Raw genomic sequence first — 14,931 nt, 5'->3', positions numbered from 1 at the left:
CCCTCTGTTGTGCACGAATCCGACTGCTTCTCCTCCCCTGCTCGCTGGCGCGCTTTCTCTTTAAAGACCAGCACCTCGTCCCGCAAGGCGAACAGCCGCCGAGCCGTATCTGGAGCCTTAGAAAAAGAGAAAACACCATTACGCAATGCTTTAGCATCCGATGACACTTCGTCGGGCTCAAAAACACCAGAACGTTTCCGGAAAGCATCAATCACTTCCTCCGCGAAATGACCCAGAAAATACAATTTATCTCTCTCCTGCCACGGCCCCCAAGTATGGAATAATTCCTCTATGGATATCTTGCCGTTAAGTGCACGGAAGGAAATTTGCCGAAGCTCAGCCATTTGTTCGGCTGATAACATGGACCGCGTATCTACCTTACCCGGACCCTGGACAGAATCTTGCGGCCTCGGAGCAGATGCGCCGACATAAGGGGGCGGAGAGCGATCTAGTAAATAGAAATCATCATCAAGATTATTAAGGACAGGATAAAGTGGCTGCCGAACAGCGTATTGACCCGAGACTTGTAGCCTACGCTCCTTCTCTTGCCTGTCCGTCTGCTCTCTGTCCTCCCGACGCTTCGCTTCCTGTGCTCGCACATGATCATTCTTCCGTTGTTCTTTATCAAACAGCGCTTTCTCACGCTTCTCTCGCTCACGCACCTCCTTCACCCACAACCGCACACACTCAAACATATCCTGACGAGCACGCCTCTTACACATACACTGTTCCACATACTCAATATTACGTATATCAAACGATCCATACAAAGGCCATCGCAACTCAGGATCTTTTTTTGTATATTTCCTCCATACTGTGCTGTACATTATGGAAGAAAGACCATGCTTCACATACATATCCCTATTAGGAGTCCCCTCTGGGGGAGCTGGAGCAGATTCCTCGAGGTTCAACCGGTTCCCAAAACAGCAACACCACTTACGGAGTGCGCTGAAAGCAGGCATGCTCAGAAATAATGCAAAATATGCAATATTATAGAAAAATGGCACTTAATCGTTGCGCCGTTCAAAGTTACACAGCTCTGGAGAAATTTCTCCACATTACCTGCCTATATGTGTTGCAACGCATATATATTCACAAAGACAAATACAAAAATATGACTAGTCATCACAAATCAAACTCAAATAGCCAGATCAGGCTTCAAAAACTCGGAGCAAGTACCGTACACCGGTTCTTACCAATCAAGAGTCCAGATTCCAACTGCCAAGCTCCACAATCGCCCAAACGGCTTTCACGGCAAGACCGACTGAAGAGGTCTCAGTCGAGGACCGGCGCCACCCAGACGGTCAGCTCAGAAGGGAAGGAAGAAAAACCTCGGGATGCCAGGGCTAAGACGCCGCTGGCAGTGATCACGTCCCCGGCCCAATTCCTCACCTTCGTCGCGACCAGTCCTTCGAGCATCCGAGTCGCCGATGAGCCCCACGTGACGGGCGCCAATTGATGAATACAGGCCCCAGCTAGGCCCGCAGGACACAAGGGTTCGCTCTCCTGTAATGGAATCTATAAGGAAGTTGGCACGGAAACTGCAAAGTACAAAGACAGCATTTATTAACCCTTAAGGGTGGTCCTACAATCCACACAACACTCTTCAGTATTGCATAGAGTAGCACAAAGAACTTACGTACATGGTCCCCTTTTATACACAATAGAGGGGCTCATAAGTGGGTGGATACAACATGAGGTCGAGGAACATTACCATTTATGGTCATTTTCGATACTGAATCAATATGTGGGCGGAGCTAACGCACTCCTTGAGCCCGCGAAAACATGGTCAAGCAAGGCTAACTGATAACAGATGTGGTCAAGTCTGGGCATGTGCCAGATGGACAAAGGAGCTATTTATAGACTGTTACTAGGCAGATTGCAAGAGCAACTAACACAGAGGTTGGACTCTTCTCGTGGGGAACACGTGGAAGCATGACAATACAAAATGGAGTCCAAGCTTCGGTCAACATAACAGAGAAAACACGATCTATAAAAGGGGAATTAATGTCTTTAGTAAATGCTTAATCACATCGTTGTTTCAATTTACAACAGAAGTACACAATACATAATTTAAACGTGAATATCCAAGCACACGTAAAAAATAAAACAATTTGCCATCACACTCTGTTTAAAATATTAATAAACTCTCACAACAAAATACATAAATGAAATAAACAAACAATGAGGGCGACTAAAACTATGTGCACTGGCTGCAGAATTGGATGAGTAGGGCAAAAACAGCTACAATCCAATGTATTGGAGCGCTTCAACAGACAATATTTCATTTTGCTGTTGCACCACCAATTTTTACACTAATGTACACCAGTGTATTGTAACATAAGCAGAAGCCAGAAGGACAATGTCAGGGTCTCCATTTACGAAGTGGATAAGTAGGGCAAAAACAGCCACAATCCAATGTATTGGAGCGCTTCAACAGACAATATTTCATTTTGCTGTTGCACCACCAATTTTTACACTAATGTACACCAGTGTATTGTAACATAAGCAGAAGCCAGAAGGACAATGTCAGGGTCTCCATTTACGAAGTGGACCAGAAGAACCAACACATTTTTATTGGTTTTATTTGTTATAATTTTTCAATACGCTAAACAGCAGCCACACTTTTCGACAACAACATAACTTTAACGCATTGACATAGCCATTAGCTCTAGCTAAACACTTAAAATGTCGAAAGGTGAGACCTATTGGATATGCCAATGCTTGTTAATAGTACCACCCTTCCTAGAAGCGAGAACGGAAGTTTCCTCCAAGTGGCGACATCACGTTTAAGCCTCATAAGTGGGGGGAGTAGATTACGCTCATAACGGATTCTGGGGTCAGCTGCGATAAAGATGCCCAAGTAGCGCAAACTCTCCTTTGCTATTTACATGGTACAGTCACGGGGCCGGGAGGGGGGGTCACTGCTAAGAACGTAGAGAAGGGACTTAATCCAGTTAATTCTGTACCCGGAATATCTCCCAAAGATGGCAAAAATGTTGAGGACGACTCGTAGGGAAGACTTGGGGAGGCCAAAAATAGGAGGATGTCAACCTCGTATAATGAAAAGCGGTCCTCCCATCCCGCCGTCCACTTGAGCCCTCGGATAGAGGGATCCCAACGGATCCATGCCGCTAGGGGTTCTAAGGATAGGGCAAAAAGGAGAGGTGAAAGGAGACATCCCTGACGGGTCCCCCAACCCAGACCAAAGACCTTTGAGTTTTTTGTTGTTGACTACCACCTGCGCCAGGGGCTCCGAGTACAGGAGCCACACCCAGCCAATGAAACCAGGGCCGAAGCTCTATTTTGTCAGGACAGCAAAGAGATAAGACCACTCTATCGTATCAAGTGCCATCGAGGCATCCAACGAGACCACCACCGCCGCCTCTTGAATTTTGTCAAGTCTGCCCAGGTTGCCTTGAAGGAGTCTTAGGTTTAACGCTGTATTACGATGGGGCAAAAAACCTGATTGGTCAGAGTGCATCAGCTTACAGGCGGTTTGCCAGCTCTTTGGCTAGAATTTTGGGTTTGACATTCAACAGGGAAATGGGTCTGTAGGAGGAGCATTGACTCCTGGGCTTACAGTCCTTGTATATTTTCACCAGTGTAGCTACACGCTGGTCATATGGTAGAAGCCCCTTCTCTCGGCTCTCAGTGAACATATTTCGCAGGTGGTGTGCAATAACGTTCGTTTTCAGTTTGTAGAGATTGATCGGCAGTCCATTAGGGTCTGAAGCCTTGCTAGGGCGAGGGCCCCGGATCGCCAGTTCGTCGTCTGTGAAGGCACTATCAAGCGTATCCCTTTCGTCAACAGTAAGGGCCGGCATGTGGATGTCCCTGAAGAGCTGCTCTGAGTCTGTAACAGAGAAAGTTGAAGTCGACCTGTACACAGAGCTATAATAGTCTGCGAACGCATTCACATTTGCTTGGGGGTCAGTAACTGTGTGTCCCCCCGCGTCTATCAATTCAGGGACCAACCGATTAGCCAGTTCTTTCTTGTCCAGCCTGGCCAGCAGTTTCCCGGCCTTGTCCTCAAGATCGTACAGTCTACCATCTTTTTCTCTCCCCAATGTTTTGGCTATGTCTGTAGCAATGTTCCTGTACTCGTCCCGTTTAAGCTGCAGGGTATGAAACGTCTCTGGTGTGAGTCCTTCTGCCTCCGTGTCTTCGAGGCGAAGGATCTCGCTCTTCACCTGGACTAAATCTTAAATCTTGTCCTTTCGAGTCCCATCAATCGAGGACAGGGCCTGTCCCCTGAGCATTGTCTTAAATGCTTCCCACAAGACCTGTGCAGATTGGTCCATGCCCTCATTGTCACGAAAATAGTTAACAATAGCCTGGAGGAGAGCTTTCTTATCAGCCCTTGTCCTGGGTTTCGGTCAGAACGACCTTGAGGCTGCTGGGACTAATGGCCTCCTGCTCACCAACCATGCCAGATGGCATATGCAGGCTCTGCAGTGAGACCTGAAGTTCCAATGGGCGCATCATCACGGGAACCTGTCCGACTACGTCCAGATCTCGGAGGGCACTGCACAAGACTTGCAGTGGTGGCTCATGGACCAGCGTTGGGTAAGAGGCAGATCCCTCTCCCTTCCCCAACCGGAGCACACAGTAGTGACGGACGCGTCCCTCCTAGGATGGGGCGGCCACATGGGAGAGGCGGAGATCAGAGGCCTCTGGCGGAGTCCAAGCTCCATATCAACCTTTTGGAGATCAGGGCGATCCTACTTGCACTGAAAGTATTCCATCCCTCTGTCAAGGGAAGAATCATGCAGGTGCTCACGGACAACACCACCGCCATGTGGTACTGCAACAAGCAGGGCGGGGTGGGGTCGTGGACCCTATGTCAGGAGGCTCTACATCTCTGGACTTGGGTGGAACATCAAGGCATTTCCTTGGTGGTTCAACACCTGGCGGGTACCCTGAACGCCAGGGCGGACAAACTCAGCCGCAGGTGCATGTTGGATCACGAATTGCGTCTTCACTCAGAGGTGGCACAAGATCTCTTTCAGCAGTGGGGAGAACCTTGGTTAGATCTATTCGCCACAAAAGAGAACGCACAATGTCAGCAGTTCTGCGTGTTGGAGTTTCAAAGGCAGCACTCGCTCTGAGACACTTTTCGCCGCGAGTGGTGTTGCGGTCTATTGCACACCTTTCCGCCTATACCACTTCTGCCCAGAGTGCTGAAGAAGATCAGGCACGACCGGGCCCAAGTAATTCTTGTGGCACCGGACTGGGCTTGAAGAGTTTGGTATCCCGAGCTACTCAGTATGAGCGTGGATCCCTGATCCGACTGCCTCTTCAGGAGAATCTCCTGTCGCAGCAACAGGGGACGGTCCTCCACCCGAACCTGTCCAGCCTCCACCACCTTGCGTGGAGGTTGAGCGGCGACAGCTGATTCCATTTGACTTGCCTCCCGAAGTCTGTAATGTGATTCTGGCAGCCAGCCTATTGTTCCTTCTCTCTTTGGCCCAGCAGGGCACTGCTCTGGGCACTATCAAGGGCTACCTTTCTGCTCTTTCAGCCTTTCTTAGGCTACCTGATCAGCCCTCTCTTTTCAAGCCCCCAGTTGTCAATAGATTTCTCAAAGGCATTACTCACGTTTTCCCTCCTATTCCCTTTATGATGCCTCAATGGGAATTGAACCTGGTTCTCACAGACTTGATGTGCGCTCCCTTTGAGTCTCTTCATAACTGTCATTTGCGGTTATTAACTTTGAAAACTGTCTTCCTGGTTGCCATCACCTCCGCTCGGCGGGTGAGTGAGCTCCAGGCTCTTTCCTGGAAGCCTCCTTTCCTGGCGATTCATCCGAAGGTTGTGCTTCGACCGCGTCCCTCCTTTCTTCCGAAAGTTGTCTCTGCCTTTCATCTCGGGCAATCTGTCACTCTGCCCACTTTCTTTCCACCTCCACACCCTTCAAGAGGAGGGGAGAGGCTCCACCGCCTGGATTCAAAACGTGCGCTTTCGTTCTATCTCAACCACACACAACAGTTCCGGGTGGATGACCAGCTCTTTGTTGGCTACGTGGGCACCAAGAAAGGCCGGTCTGTGCACAAGCGCACTATCTCCCGATTGGTTGTCTTGTGCATTAAAGCCTGTTACTCTCTGGCTAAAAAGGAGCCTCCGGTTGGGCTTCGCACCCATTCTACCAGGGCAACCGCAGCTACTACAGCATTGGGACGTGGTGTACCCCTGCAAGATATCTGTCAGGCAGCTACGTGGGCCTCGCTGCGCACTTTCACTAAGCGCTTTTGCCTTGACAGTCAAGTCCGGAGGGACGGCTTCTTTGGCTGTTCAGTTCTCCGTGACTTTCTGGTGTAATCTCACTTCGCAGACCCACCACCGGGGTTGGTATTGCTTGGGTATGTATTCTAAGGTAAGGAATCTATCACTAACGTGTCTCTTTCAGATGCACAAGTTACTTACTTGTGTAACAATATATCTGTAAGAGACATTAGTTAGTGATAAATTCCTAACCGCCCGCCCATCCTCCCTGTTCTGCGAACTGATTTCTAGGGTTAAGGTCATCCCTTTCAGGGACCTAGTTTTAATGCACCAGTAGTCGGTCTCTGGCATGGCTCTGCGTTCCTGGCGTGGAAAAGTGGTGTACAGAACTGACGTCAGCGCACGTGGGCGCGTCTAAGTAGTTCCGACGACGTAATCTCGGCGGCTACTAGGCCAGTGACGTACATGGAGCCGTATGACGACGCCGGAGTACTGCTGACGAAAACTTTCCGGATCTAGTCTGACGCCTGGGGATATTCTAAGGTAAGGAATCTATCACTAACTAATGTCTCTTACAGATATATCGTTACACAAGTAAGTAACTTGTGCTTTAGACATACTGCACAGCAGTGCTGACTGCAGTGCCACATGGCTTAATGTAAAGAAAATAATAGTGCTATACCGGGGCCATTGTTGACTGCGTCATAACGCTATTATTTTCTTAACTTTCAGTCATGTTGCACAGCAGTGTGCTCGCTGCTGTGCAACATGTCTAAAACCGTTGGCAGTCAATTGGCATATGTGCAACCTATTGGCTTTGCCAATGCCTGTTGAGTTTGCAGTTGTAGAAACCAGGGTAAAAATATTCAGTTAGCATGTAATGCCCGATTTCGTGGTTCAAAACTACAAATGATGTGATCATTTTGCATCCAATCAATACTGCACTTAACTGTATCAGTCTTTACAGAATTACCCGGGACTCAAAGTGAGCCTCTTAGAGAAATGTTCAGCTCTGGTTCCCAGGTGTATGTTCGTGCACCGGAATATCTGTTGCGAGTTTGCATGCCAGAGTTTTTTTTTATTTATGTTAACGGTAGTTACTTGTGTTCTGTTTTTGACTTTGCACATCATTACTTTCCTTTTATGTATGCTCTACGGGCTCGCTCATTCTACTAGGGTGTGAGTTGAGTATTATTTAGTGCGCATAAGTTGAGATGCATTGGACTGTTCTCCATTCAGTCCGAATGGATTGTTTGAGAGCCACTGTGTGCCTGTGTGTTATTGATTGAGGTAGAATGGTGTGGGCGACAGCTCGTGCTCATTTTAGATGTTCTGCTGATTTGTCAAACATACTAGGGGTATCTAGTTTGCAAGCCATGTGCGCATTTGGGCGAGTAATATTGCTCCTGGCAATTCTTTACCTCTGTGTGTATGGAGTGCAGCGATTTGGCATGAATTGTCTAGTCGGACATCATTAGGCCATGTCCTTGGTTTTGCGCTTCTGCGTGGTAGCCAGGGATAATGTTACCTTTCATATATTTGCTCTGCCAAAGGGGAGATGTGTTTTGATCTTCTTGTATGATTGTGCCTTTATTGGTGTGTGGCTAGCAGTTAAATTTCGAGAAGTAAAGCTGAGTGGAGAGCCTGTAGGCTCCTTGTCTTGTTGCATGTATCATCATTGCTTCCATTACAGCTGGTGTCTATTCATCAACAAGCATTTGTAATGTAATAGGACCTGCATTTATGAGAGACTTATTGCATTGAAACGGGAGTGCGGGTGGGCGGTAAGGCACAAGTTTGAGTGGGGGGGATGACGGGGGCGAGAAGTCACAGACTGCGGGAGGGGACGTGGGGGGGGACACAGGGAAGAAAATAGTGCTGGAGTAAAGGGGCCAGTAGCCAGGGAAGGATACAAATGAGGACATGGAGGGACTAACAAGCCTAAAACCAATCGGAAGGCAACATTTAGGACCTAAGCCAATGAATAAGATGGACGGAGCTTCCACGCTATACTGAACCCTGCATGCCTCGCAAAGTGTGCAGCGCATGCGCTGCAATGCTAGGCTCGACCTAGAAATATTGGGGTAATGGAAGTTGATTCACATGAACTTAGACTCAGATGGCATCCTAATTATTGATTCTTCCGAAGTGGATAACAAACCCTTCATTAATTGAACAGCAATTTAATTTATTGATGTATTTAGTCTTACATGGTGGCTCAGTAACCTTCCTGTACGTACTATGCTCCTATGTATAATATTTATCTATTAATACAGGGCAACCCAGTATTACCCTAAGAAACTGTGTAATGTAATCTACAAACAAAATATGTTCCTGGAGGAATTGTTTGTACTTAATTTAATCTTATGCAGGTCATAAATATGATTCAATGACATCAACAAATCACTCATGTACAGTACCAATGACATATTGTTATAAATATTAATATATGTAATAAGGCTTGAATCATCACAACATAATATCCATTGCAGATAATTACAGTACAAATAAAAACATTTATATACTGCAGTACGTCAACAAAACGAAACTGACGCCACCTTATGGTCCCTGTGCAAACATTCATAAGGTTTAGGGAATCAATTAAGCACAAATATCTCCCTAACCATATAGGTACAAGACACCACAGTCCATAAGATTCGAATCATCACATTTCAACTTTAAACGAAGGACTGGAAACACTTGTGGTGTCACTAGTGCTCTTAGAGAGGGCAAACTGTTGACGTTCCGGTCTCAAATGTCACCTCAGATCAGTGTTGAGAGAGTAAAGCCTGTAAGTATTTACACAAAAACTATAGAACACTCATTGCAACAACGACACTGACAATACGTCATGATATGCATCGCTTGCCCGTAATCCATCACCAACAATAGAGATAGGAGTGTTCCTTATGAAGACAATGATGCACTGATATGTAGAGGTGGGATTCTGCTAGAACGCTGATCGGAGCACAGCTGAAGCTAACTGAGCCCACACAACGTCTTGTACATAAAAGCTTTTCTAAATTCACTCACTTTCACAGCCATTCTGAAGGATAAAATGTGCTCTTATTCTTCCACTTCATACAGGATCTCCTTCCGTTTTGTTCACCCATCAATCTTGGACACTGTTCCCTTCACAGACACACATCTGATACAGTGCATAATTGCCAGTTGCCCACCTTGAGATCGTAATTGACATCCTGGTACCTTCTAGGGAATCTTACCTTTCGATGGATATAGGCCTTTTGATTTGGAACTTATACCATGTAGGACGTCAGTGCAGCTCATTGACACTTTATTAGTTAAAATATCAACGTTGTCACCACTACTCGTACTGTGAACACAGAATCCTAAGCCACAGGCCCATCAGTAATGCTCCCTTAGTGAGACTTAAGTTTATCTAGCTTTGTGGTTATCACTGTTAAAACGTGCTACAATCCTCACCTGGCAAACACAGACACACACAGACTCTCACACACTCACATTCGCTCTCTGACTCATTTTCACCATCTCTTTCTATCTCTCTCTGTCTCCCCTCAATACTCCCTCCCATGTCTCTCTCTGGTTACTCTCCTACCAGAATCTATGACTTCAAGTCATGCTATCTGTATTTCTTGCAGACTGATTCACCACGCTAGTGTATTTGGTAAATCAGCCAACTAACCAGTTGTAAGGAATTTGTATTTAAATACATAGTTTACTCAAGCACAGCCCAGACCTTGAGGCCATTGGTGACGTGCAGACAAACTAACCAAATAGTTGATGGTACTTACAAGCAATTGACAGTTGATAAAATACACATGCCACCCAGCCTACAGTATGTGGCAGTGAGACAGAGGGGTCATTAAGGAAGGAGATCATAGCGTTACAGCTAAACTTATATGTTTATACGGAGTGTGAAGTCAAGGCTTTAAGGGAGAACCAGGCAGAAGTTTCCTGGGCTGAGGACATTAAGAAATACATATCAAATACCTGTAGTGCATGGCACTGAAGAACAGACAGATGAGCAGGTTTATTTGCACCCAGGTAGGTCTAGGAGGTAGGATTTATATTGGGCAGGTAGATTTCACTGCAAGAAACACACTTCTGAAGAACTTTAGCTTGGTGATCTTCAGGAACAGTTTGCCACATTATATCTAGTTTTTTTATTTGTGGGAATAATTCATTAATGGTCTCACCATTATCTCTTTTGTCCTCATGTTACTCATGTATACATTACAGTGTAACACCTGCATACACATGGCCCTCAGAATACCACATGCAAATTCCGATTTGTAGAGATTAAACACGGCCTTTGAGTCTTTGTTGTACTCCACCAGAAAGAGTTCCAGTCTTAAATCGGATCTGAACTCTGAACAAGGAGCTCCATAAAATGCTATAAAACACCTAGTAGCCTCTTTTAACACACCAGGCTGGTAAGCCAACCTGTCCCTGAGGAAACCAGAGTTCCAAACCCTTTTGGTGGCATTGGTTGCAAGATCCACAAATGCTAGTAGCACACAGCCAACATTCTGGGTCTGCCCCTGAAGAACGTAAAGCTGGAAATCCAAAGTGGTCTCAGTCCTGTCAAATGACTGGAATCCAGAACTTTATGCCGAAACTCTGCTTTGTCCAAAAGTCTTTGGAATTCTCACTATTTAAGAGAAACTTTTGACCACATCTACTTTTCTCAAAAAGAGAATGTATGTCAAATGTTGCCGTATCTTGACAGAAAGAAGTGCAATAGTGACAACAGACTGTGCCTCATTAAAGTGTGAAATGTTTTAAAGGATCGAATACTGAAAGGAAACTACTAAATATGAGTAATTAGTGCATGAGTGTGTGTGTGTTTTTACCTGAAAGCTATTCAGGCATCCTCCTTCATTGTCAGCAGAATAATCTGTTCTGCCTTTAAGGACCATCCAATGCTCGCAAAGTTTATACCATTCAGTCTGTGTATTTCTTTATGTTAACTGCCTTCGCTTATTTGTTCCATCCATAGCGGCCTACAGCCTTGGCTAAAATTCTTGGCGTTTTCCGAATTGGTTACAAAAACTCTCAAAATAACACGGAAAAGAAACTTGACCTACTGGTTATGGAGAACCTTTTCTATGGAAGGAAAATGGCTCAGGTGAGAAATCCAGTCATCTGCATTCATTTAAAAATATAATGGTTGCCTTATACACTTGAATTTGATTTAATAATTTGGTGAAATAAACCTTTTGCCAATAATAGTAACCTCTTATCATGAGATGGCATCTTCTAGGCGCACTAAAATATCAGTTATGTGTGTGAAGGCTTAACTGAACTGGGTCCTGCTGTAATGAAATTTACTCAAATGAATGATATTTGAATCTGATTTACATAACTTGACAAACCAGACATGGTGGATGCATAAGTTAACAAAAGCTTCATAAGAAACAGATCTCTATAAACCGCGTTGCACCCGTTTAAGGAATTCCGACATTTAGAAATGTTCCTGGTTCTCTCCTCTTTTGAGTCATTTAATTGTTAACAGGAGTACTTATCTGATTTTCATGTTATTGGTTTGTGTCATTTATGTCTTTTAATATAACAATAAATCGGGCCTACTATTTATTGGTAGAATCCATATTTTCTTGTTGAGGATCATGAAATGTATATTGTTTTCTCTTGACATTTGCTAAAGCAGCAAACTATTGTGTCTTATCTATATAGCATCTTTTGCTGTGGTTAAATATGCCTCCACCATTGTCCGTTTCTGTCATATCAAAGTGGCCCCAATAACCACTGATTAAGGAAAAGTGCAGTAAAATTACCGAAAAGAATCTTAAGCTCTCCTGAATCCGCAAATAAAATTTTGTCATGGAATGATCCAAGAACACCAGAGAGATTTTAAATATTTGAAGCGTTTACACTTACTTCAAAGTAAGTACCTGACCTGAATTAGAAGTTCAATAAGTTCTGCATGTGCAAAGAATTCAGCACCTTGAAAATCCTTGCCCTATTTCATTTGAAAAGATAGTGCACATAAAACCAGCAGTGTATCTTAAATTAATCTGGATAAGCATTTCTCAGAAGCCCTCTGCAAATGCAGTTGAATGGACTGATCCAGCTTTAAACTGGCATAGGTCCATTTATCTTAAAGGTGAGGTTAACTACATATCTGGTGGTTGTTAGAAGACTGAAATGTAAAGTATGGTAACTTTCTCTCACTATCATTAGAAACCCTCCACTCACTGTTATTAAGACTCTGTAGTGGCTACAGTTGTCCCCCTTCCCATTATATCTTCCTTTTAGGTCGAACTTTGGGAGGCATGCAGTATTCAGTATAGCGTTGATGCTTTGTGGAAGCTCCGCCCACTCTCCGCCCATCTTTTTGATTAGCTTAGGTCCTAAATGCTGCCTTCTGATTGGTTTTAGGCTTGTTAGTCCCTCGTCACGACGGCCCTGTCCTCATTTGTATCCATCCATGGCTACTGTCCCCTTTACTCCGAACACTATTTTCATCCCTGTCTCTAAACCCCCCCACCCCTCCCGCAGTCCGTGAGTTCTCGCCCCCATTCCTCCTTTCCAATGCAATAGGTCTTGCGTAAATGTGAGTCCTCTTGCATTGCAAATGCTTGTTTTTCCTCGCGTCCACTTGTCTCGCTTTTCTCTTTCCCTTCCTACACCCTCTCCACCTTTCGTACTCTTCATCTGTCCTGCGCCTCCTCTCATCTTCCACGCTCATCTCTCCTCCTCTCCCTTGTCCCCTCCTCCCTCTGCCCCTCTGTCCCCTCCTCTTCGAGTGAAAGTGGTGTAAGGCTCCGACAAGCGGGTTTTGTTTACAAACTTCAACTAGGTCGCTTCTGCCTTCGGAGAGGAGTGGAAAAGACTCAAAACGGCAGAAAAGGGCAGCTATGCTGGGCGCTGTATGGACGGTCAGTGTTGTTGGCGCCACTGTTGCACTCTACATAATCTACTCACTGGGCAGAAATATTCTCCCCCGCTCCGTGCAGACCCGGTGGCTCTGTCCGATTCTAGGAAATTAATTCTAGCGCAGAGAACACGGCTGGTAAGGCTGTGCTATCACGCTGGACATCTCCGGCTGGAACTCTGTCTTTAAAGGGAGAGGTGCTGGGAGGAAGATAGGGATGAGAAAGGAAGATTTGTTTACGGGGCGCAAGCGCCAATATTGATACCTTCCAAGTCCAGTGAATACTGTTACAATAGACTCCATCAAAGCGCTACAATGTCATGCAATTGGCAGAAGGTGCTATATACTTTGGTGACACAGAATATTGAAGAAGAATCAAACAGAGTTTTTTTTTTGCTGATTTTCAATGGACATCCCCCCCCCCCCAAAAAAAAAGCAGTCCGAAGTGGTCCTTTTTACCACTGTATGTGTTTTTATCTCTGATCTACAGCTGCAAATAAAGTTTTTGTCTCTATTGCCTTAAACGGCAGTGGCTGTTCTCCCCACCCCCAGTTCCAGCTGAAGGGCAGAAGCCCCCGGTTTTGCCCAGAACTGAAAAAAGGAGGAGATACACTCCCATCCCTCAACACCTTGGCTGGGTCCCAGTATGATAACACAGCCATTAGTTTAAACTGGTTGTGTGCTCCAAAAAGATGTAAGGCTGAGCTTTAGAACACGTGGTCTCTGTAGCAGACTCTCTTCACACTGAGGTGTCCGTCCATGTGGACTTTCCTTAACATAATTAGACTTGCCGGTTTGTGTGTTGTCGACATCAGATGGAAACATGTCTGCATCAGCAAATTCGATATGAATTGTGTGGGTTATGTAGAGCAGTACAGAGCAGGACATTAACCCACCGAGCTTTCTGGCAGCACTCTGTTGTTATATACACAAGCACATTCACATATGCGGCTATCTTTTCACAAAGTTTTCGAAAAGAGTTATTTCTTCTTTAAAGTAAAGCGATGAGGATTAAGTTTTTTCAAGAAACCAGTGGGATAAACCTGTAGCAAAAACAATTATTGTATTAATGACTCGGATGACAATAAAGCATGTTACATCTGAAACACTTGCGCTGCCCAATACTGCGGCCTGCAGCGCAGAATATGGCCGCTCCTCGTGGCCGGATGTCGTAGCAGTGTGAGGCAGGTACGACCCAAGAATGTGTGCTATAGTATAGAGCCCCAGACGGCTATGATTGAAATAAGGCAGGAAGGGACTCTTGCAAAGTCAGAGGGTCACAAATAGCTCAGTGGGTTCTGCTAAAGCTATCAGACGATCCTGACACTGGTAGGTTTTTTATGCCCCAACTTGGAGTTTAAACTGTAATACCAAAGGGAGCATAGCAGCCGCGGGCGCTTTTCATTGTTAACAACATTGTCTCTTAAAGTCTGGAAATGGTGCCTCGAAGCACTTCGGACTTTGAGCTAAAGCACAAAACGACGTTCGCTTTCAAAGCGAGGTCTGGCACTAGGAAACTGGGCACCCGGGGACAGAGTGTCACTCGATTTTCCCTATGCAGACGTCTTTTTGTAATATGCTCGCGGTTTCTAGCTCCTGACTGAACATTTCCTTTCTACGAAAATGAGCACCTTCTGTTGATATCAGTGACGTCTACTGTCATTGGCACGCGGCATTTAATTCTCAAGTTGCCAGCGGTACTAGGCTTGAAAGGAAGAGTTACGTACGCAGCATAGTGCTAATATCGGCAACTGTTGGACATAACACATAAGTACATAAATAAACCACACAACACATATGTAGGTGGAGAAATATTGCTGCAGGTTTAT

General features: G+C 45.4%; 1 protein-coding gene across 3 annotated transcripts in view; it reads left to right on the top strand.

Moving 5' to 3' along the window:
• PIKFYVE (phosphoinositide kinase, FYVE-type zinc finger containing) overlaps positions 1–14,931 on the top strand; it is a 2,037,960-nt gene that overhangs the window by 1,700,880 nt on the left and 322,149 nt on the right. For all 3 annotated transcript variants that reach the window (XM_085648834.1, XM_085648836.1, XM_085648835.1), the window contains one exon: positions 11,207–11,335. In XM_085648834.1, the coding sequence (XP_085504960.1) occupies positions 11,207–11,335 (129 nt within the window). The remainder of the gene's footprint in view (positions 1–11,206; positions 11,336–14,931) is intronic.

The sequence above is a fragment of the Triturus cristatus genome, chromosome 3_2, assembly GCF_964204655.1.
Source record: "Triturus cristatus chromosome 3_2, aTriCri1.1, whole genome shotgun sequence".
In the NCBI taxonomy this organism is placed as follows: Eukaryota; Metazoa; Chordata; class Amphibia; order Caudata; family Salamandridae; genus Triturus; species Triturus cristatus.
The sequence above is the reverse complement of the archived record's forward strand: the minus strand, read 5'-3'. Positions and strand labels throughout refer to the sequence as shown.